The sequence below is a fragment of the Micromesistius poutassou genome (genome assembly GCF_964030765.1).
Source record: "Micromesistius poutassou genome assembly, chromosome: 11".
In the NCBI taxonomy this organism is placed as follows: domain Eukaryota; kingdom Metazoa; phylum Chordata; class Actinopteri; order Gadiformes; family Gadidae; genus Micromesistius; species Micromesistius poutassou.
The window spans coordinates 19492241-19499740 of record NC_140281.1 but is presented as its reverse complement, the minus strand read 5'-3'; the positions used below and the strand labels follow the sequence as shown (position 1 = coordinate 19499740).

Below are 7500 nucleotides of genomic sequence, written 5' to 3'. Positions count from 1 at the left end.
GGCCGCGTGGGGGCCCGCGTGGGGGCCGGGGCGGGGCGGCTGGGGGCCTGGGGTCGGTCGGGCCGGGGGGCCGGGGCCGGGGCTTCTGTGGTGCGCGGGGGGCCTCCGGCTCGATGAAGTTGTACTCCTCGGTCTCCTCTTGAGGGCCGTTGGAGGAGTCGTCTTTGGAACGAGGAGCGAGGAGAAGTGGGGAGAGAGAGTGTTGATGGAGAGGGGGGGGGGGGGTGAAGACACACACACATGATTGTATACACACACACACACACAGGAGTATATACCCACTTATACACAGACACACACACACACACGCAGGTGCAAACACACACACATACACACACACACACACACACACACATGACTGTATACACACACATACACACACACACACACACACACACACACACACACACAGGAGTATATACCCACTTATACACAGACACACACACACACACACAGGTGCAAACACACACACACACACACACACACACACATACACACACACACACACACGACTGTATACACACACAAACACATACACACATGATTATATACACACATGCATACACACACACACACACACACACGGGTGCAAACACCCACAGGTGTAAACACAATCACACACACACACACACACACACACACACACATACAGACACACACACAGGTGCAAACACCCACAGGTGTGTACACACACACACACACACACACACACACACACACCTTTGTAACATTGGTTCTCCTTGCAGCCTCCTCCATAGCTGGGGGGGCAGGCGGAGCAGGGCGACCCGTGTTTGTAGGGGGCGTGGCCCCACCAGTTACCCCTGTTCAGATCACAACGGACACTGGAGGTCAGCGTGTTGGACAGACCGATGTGTTAAGACACCAAACTGTCTGAATGTAGGCTTGCATTCGCTATACATCCAGGGACAACAGATGTAAACTAGAAAATGTAATCCCACGCATAAGGGATTTCTTTGCATAGAAATGCCCGTGGTCTTTATGATCTTTTTTGCATGTCGCTTTGGATAAAGGCATCTGCTAAGAACCATAACCCTATTTCAGTTAAATTCAGCTGAGGGTTGTTAAACCTTTGAAAGAAGGTTAACGATAAAAAATTTACAGAGTTACAAAGTCTGTAAGTAGTAAGTGTCAGAGAATGGGCGGATGGTTCCGCTGTCCTCCCATTGACTTCCATTGTAAAAAATTGTATTTTAAAAGTAGAATATCTCAAAAAGTATAATGTTTACAAATATGAAAAGTCATTGCCCATATGTATGGACCTAGACCTTTGTGACAGATGTTGAATGGAATCGATTGGTTCTGTAGTTTTGGCCACATTAATTGCATAAGTTTGGTCGGAAGAAGAATAATTAGCCTTGTGGCTATAATCTGGCTCAATTATATATTGTGCATTGTCCCTGTCAAATAAACGTAAAATAAAAATCGAATAATATTTGACCACGCTCCCACGTTTAACTTTTTTTATCAAATAGTTATTTTTTTCGTTGAACCAACTGAAGGTTAAAGACAAGCGCTTGAACGAGCACACACAAACACACAGTGTGTGTGTGCTTTGTCCTTTTATCTTGTCATTGATGCACTGGACCCTTGCTGCTGTGTCCCAGGGAATGTGCTTACTTTGGTGAATAGTTGCAGACGACGTAGACGGCCTTCGCCCAAATCTGCCCCCAGACGTTCATGTTGTAACACATATTGATGGCACAGCCAATACGACTGCTAGTGGCCCACACCAGCTGGAGAAAGGTGGAGGAGAGAGGGAGACACACAACCCGGGGAGTTCAGTTACACAACAACACAGAGTGGATGTTACAGGTCTGTTCTACGCACTCATTGTATGTTTGTAGGTCCGGGAACTAAATGTACGCACTTAATGCACGCACTAATTGTATGTTTGTAGGTCCTGGCACTTAATGTACGCACTTAATGTACACAGTAATTGTATGTCTTACGTCCTGGCACTTAACAATAGTACTTAGCATTGTGAAGCATCTTATCCTAGCTATCTTTGTTGTACACAGGGAAGCGATTAACCTAGCGATTCTTAGTGCTTGGCACTTGGTTCTATGAACATCCTTACTGTACCCACATTGTTGTTCCCCCCCCCCCACCCCCCCCGCCCCTCCATCATGATGAAATGGTACGGCCCGCGGGCTACATACCTGCGTGTAATGAGTACAAACTGGGCCGGAGCATCTGAACGGGCAGTAGGGGTTGCACTCCTGCGGGTAAGGGTAGGAGAAGTCCTTCACCTCGTTGTACCAGGCCTGTACGTGGAAGGTTGGCGGCTGATACCTGGAGAGACAGGATCAGGTGCATGATGACAGCGAGGTCTGAACAACTTCAAGGCTGCTGAGGCTGAGGTTGCTCTTTCACAGTTTTAAGGTTGAATCATATCTTGAAGATGCAATATGTTTTAAGACGCAATCCACAGAACAGACAGGGAGCTGGAAAGATAAGCCATGCAATACTAATATGATACTATGCCATACTATACTTAACCACTATAGTGTCTCTGCTATGCTTTCTTATGCTATGCAATACTATGTTATACTATACTTTACTATGCTTTGCTATGCTACGATACATTGTGCTATGCTATTATATACTATGCTTTACTGTATTGCACTATGCTACACTATGGTATGGCATGCTGTGCTGTCTATGCTATAGTATGTAGAAGCACATGCAGAGCAGATGTCTCCACATATTGATACCTTAAGGAGTACCCTCTGGAACTCCCTCCCCCCAAACATACGCAACTCAGACTCAATAACCTCATTCAAAATTCAACTCCAAACCGACCACTTCAAGAAAGCTTATGACACCTGAGCCCACCCATACCGCACCTGAATCCATCCAAAACTTTGGATTTTTATTTAGACTTTTTCTGTATTTAGATTTCTTGTTTTTCTTTGTAAAGTGTCTTCTTGTTTTTCTTTGTAAAGTGTCTTCTTGTAAAGTGTTTTCTTTAAAGTGTTTTGGAGTGACCTCCGAAAAAGCGCTATATAAATTCTATCAATTATTATTATTATTATTATTATTATTATTATTATTATTAAGTACATGTAAGTGTCATTCTAGCCTCACCTTCCCCAGTGGGCTCCCAGGTTCTGTCCGATCTGCGGCAGTAGACCTGCAGGGCCGTGCTCCCACAGACAGGTCTCTGCCCACTCCTCCGCTGAACGCTCTAGTTCAGTGTCCCACACCTGGAGAGGAGAGGAGGAGAGGAGAGGGGGAGGGGAGGAGGAGAGGAGGAGAGGAGGAGGGAGGCGAGGAGAGGAGAGGAGGAGAGGAGGAGGGAGGAGGGGAGACGATGAGAGGGGAGAGGAGAGGAGATGAGAGGAGAGGATATGACAGGAGAGGAGAGGAGAAGAGGAGAAGGGAGGTGAGGAGAGGAGAGGAGATGAGATGAGATGAGAGGAGGAGAGAGCAGAGGAATGGAGAGGGGAGGAGAGGATGAGAGGAGAGGAGAGGAGAGGGGAGGAGAGGAGAGGGTGAGAGAGGAGGAGAGAACAGGAGATTAGATGAAATGAGAGGTGAGAGAAGAGCAGGGAGGGAGGGAAGGAAAGGAGACAAAATACTTAACACAGAGTTCAACAATTTGTTGGTAGCAATCTGCAAGATTGTGGCCAAGACTGAAAAACAATTGACATAAACAAAAAGAAAAACACCAGCAGCAGAACAAAGCTGTTATAAAACACTCTCATTTCCTCCCTGCACTGTTGTCAGAGATCTGCCGATGCAGTGTTGTTCTGAAGTGAATGTGAATGGGTGCGTGCACACTTATAGTGCGCGCATGTGCGCACATGTGCGTGCGTTTCGTGTATGTGTGTTTGTGTTGTCATTCAAGTTTCTGATTGCTCCTCAGCTGGCCTCTGCTGTACTGCTCCCCCCCACATCCCCAACAGATTGTGGGTTCTTTCAAAACATGCAGAAGCGCAGGCTGTGTTTTGCTTAAGTAATGCCTCCCGTATGGCCCTGCCAAAAGCCTCCGCGTCGGGTGGGTGCTCCTTGTTTTGGTTTACCAGCCTGAACCGTGCTGCTGTACATCTGCTCACACACTCACAGATCCCCGTCCAGCGCTGTGGGTTTACTGGGAATGCAAAGACTGTCCTTCCTTCCCCAGCTGACCTACATTCTGGCTATTTTTATGTCCCAAAAAAAATGGAAAAAAAGATGAAGAAGAAGAAGACGAATAAAGAAGGAGAGAGAGAGAGAGAGAGAGAGAGAGAGAGAGAGAGAGAGAGAGAGAGAGAGAGGAGAAAATAGCTGGAACAACATCAGCTGTGATTCTGCAGAAGTAGGTTTCCTTAATTACACACCTTCCCTGTACCCTTGAAATGCGGTAGTTGTCGGAGCGTGTCCCTGTGTCTGTGCGTGCGTGTGTGTTTGTGCGCGTGTGTGTGTGTTTGTGTGTGTGTCTATGCCCGTGCAGTGTGTCTACGCATTCAGACGTCAGAATGCCAGTGTGTGAGGCATGAGTGGGTGGGGGGGGGGGGCTGTCAAAATGTGTTCATATTCAACACATAGCAACTCTGAAAGTCATGGCTTATTCTCACTGAAATCCAATATATCAAGCACACACACACACACACACAAACACAAACACACAGACACACACACACACACACACACGCGCACACACACACACACACACACACACACACACACACACCACCGCTGGGCCTCCACTTCCTCCTCCTCCCTCCTCCTCTCCATCCTCCGGCACCCACTTAAACCCAACTGCTGCTCTCTGCATTAGTCCTAAGAAACACACACACACACACACACACACATACAAACACACACACACACACTCTCACACTCTCACACACACACACACACATTGCCTAGCAGCAGGAAGTCTGGTAGTTGTCCAGGCAGGTTCCTCCGATCCCTTCCTGGGGGATCTGTTGCCGGTGGAGCGGACATGTTGGGTAAAGCAGCGAGCGCGGCGAACGGATTCCACGTTCCCTGGAAACAAGGTCCGGCGAACGACTTGTCGGCATTTATTGTGGTGCATTATTGCCATTTGGCATTTGTGTAAATGTATGTGTGTGTGTGTGTGTGTGTGTGTGTGTGTGTGTGTGTTTGTCATCTGTGTGAGTGTGAATCTGTGTTCACGTGTGTGTGTGTGTGTGTGTGTGTGTGTGCGCGTGTGTGTGTGCGCGTGCCTGCTCCGTGCAAGTGTGTGCGGATGTGTGTGTGTGTGTGCGTGTGTGCCTGCTGTGCGTGCGTGTGTGTGTGTGTGTGTGTGTGTGTGTGTGTGTAATTTTGTGTGCCTCTCTGAAACTCTGTTGCTTTTGCGGCTGGACTGAGAGATCGTAAAAATGCACCATGAACCACAGTGACCTGCGATATCTCTGTTCCACAACAAAGCCGATAAAGACCGACCCTCCTTAAAACGTCGCCGCAGAAAAGGTCCGTAAAATCGAATCCTAAGCTCCGCTGAGCCACAGCCAACGTGCCGGGCCAGAATAGGGTCTTTGCTGCAATGACGAAGAGACAGACACTCAAAGAAAGGCCGCAAGGGGGCGGGGACAAGGTGGTGGGGGGTGTGGGGGGGGGGGGGCTGTAGAGATGACCGACACGTCTGAGGTGAAGTTTCCAGCCAATCGGCGGAGTGCTGGAGACACGCCTTCAATTAAAATCCCCGATCTCAGACCAGAGTCATTTTCTCCATCGATTCTCCTGACGGGTAGCCTTGCACCAAAAAAAATAATCAATGTGTTTACACTGATAAGCAGACTGAAACACATTACAGATGAGTTGTGGTAATTGCTATAAGATCCGTGAACTCGCGGCGCGCTGGGCAATTTCGTGCATGGAACGGCGGCGCCTCAGAAGGTCAAGAGACCACGACTGGCCGTTAATAAATGATGATAACAACTCCACCACGGGGTGTCCACACTTTCAGACCGACCACTGGTGAAACTAGGGAGATGGCCGAGGTAAGTATGCGTGGATACAGGATCGTAAATACCGGGGTCATCCTCTCTGGATAGAAGAGAGGACCGTAACTCCTCCCCGGGACGTGGTGGACGCCAGAGTTTGACAACACTGGTTAGCCTGAGTGATCCGAGCTGATTGATCGCTCAACTGTCTGGAGCTCACTCAGCATCGCCTGCTGCATGGCAAACTGCTCTTGTTTGCCCAGTGTGAGTTTTTTCTTCTTTTTTCAGGGTCGGGAGGGTCATATTGCCCTCCAGCATGCTCCGAGCAGGACCCCCCCCCCTCTCATAAAGCAGAAACACCTTTCATTGGTCGGTCATTCAGCACTTTGCACTCTCCATCGTTTATTTCCTTTAACACTTCATTTGCGGGCTGTAAAAAGCCAACCCACTAACCCAACCGAGGCACCCACCCCCAAACACCCCCCCACCCACCCACCCACCCCCTTATGGCCCCCCCCCCACCCAAACTAAGAGCCCTGGCCCTATGGCCACATTCCATTGTAACACAGCATGGGGCGACGCGTCCTCCGTGAGAGAGGGATCTGTTTCCTGTCCGTAGGAATCAGAGCGGCGCGGGGACACGTACTGTAGCGTGTGCGGGAGAATAGGGGGGAGATGAGGGGGAGGAGGGGGCCAACTGACACCAGTCGAATTCCCAGGTGACGATGGGAGAAAGTGAGGCGATACAAGAGAGAGAGAGAGAGAGAGAGAGAACGAGGGAGAAGGGGAGGTGACATAAATGTGTGAAATTCAAAAACACACGTTGATAGAATAAGTATTATAGTGGACATGGAGAACCAGCCTTTGTCCGTGTTAGCGGTTACTTCTATATTCGGCTGTTGAAGTCACTATACGTGCCCACCGTGGACCCCCAGCGCTGTTCTCATGGCAACCGCATAGTATTCATTATTCTTTCCATATTTCATGCACTGCAATCTGGGCAATGGCGTGTCGAACTCAGAGGCCGAGAGCTGACCGACGCATCGAAACCTGCCCTGGAAATGTCGTGACACAGACACACACACACACAGACACACACACACACACACACACACACACACACACACACACACACATGCGGACAGACACACACACGGACAGACAGACTTCTACGGACTACAGCCAGATACGACGAAGGTATAAAACAGATATAACAAGGTATCTGAAACGGCGGTGTACGGCGCCCCAGGTGGGCTGCATCTCACACCTCCTGCAGCAGCAGCAGCAGCAGCAGCAGGAGCCACCGAGGACGGCTTCATCTCCTCAACTTCAAAGACCGGGCGCCGGGCGCTCCGGACCAGCCACAGCACGCCGAACCGCGGCCCAGGGCAGGGCCCCGCCCGCGCCGCCCTCCATCGCCGTCCTCCATCGCCGCTGCCATCACTCTGTTTGCCTTCAAACGTTCTGACACTCGTGTGTGTGTGTGTGTGTGTGTGTGTCTCGGGCAGGGTCAGTAAACCCCCCCCCCACTGCCTTCTGGAATATTCCGTCAGGATGATCATAGGGAATGTAACACGATTACGAT

The 7500-nt window shown here is 49.7% G+C and overlaps 1 protein-coding gene across 1 annotated transcript in view; it reads right to left on the bottom strand.

The window, feature by feature from the left end:
• The window catches only part of LOC311355481 (cysteine-rich secretory protein LCCL domain-containing 1-like), a gene marked incomplete at both ends in the record, with an annotated part of 17375 nt that overhangs the window by 5078 nt on the left and 4797 nt on the right, over window positions 1-7500 (bottom strand). Inside the window, 6 exon segments of the mRNA XM_084475234.1 lie at window positions 1-79; window positions 82-162; window positions 721-821; window positions 1639-1754; window positions 2181-2313; window positions 3109-3227. The exon segment at window positions 1-79 is cut by the window's left edge and continues 50 nt beyond it. Of these exon segments, the coding sequence (XP_084331360.1) occupies window positions 1-79; window positions 82-162; window positions 721-821; window positions 1639-1754; window positions 2181-2313; window positions 3109-3227 (629 nt within the window).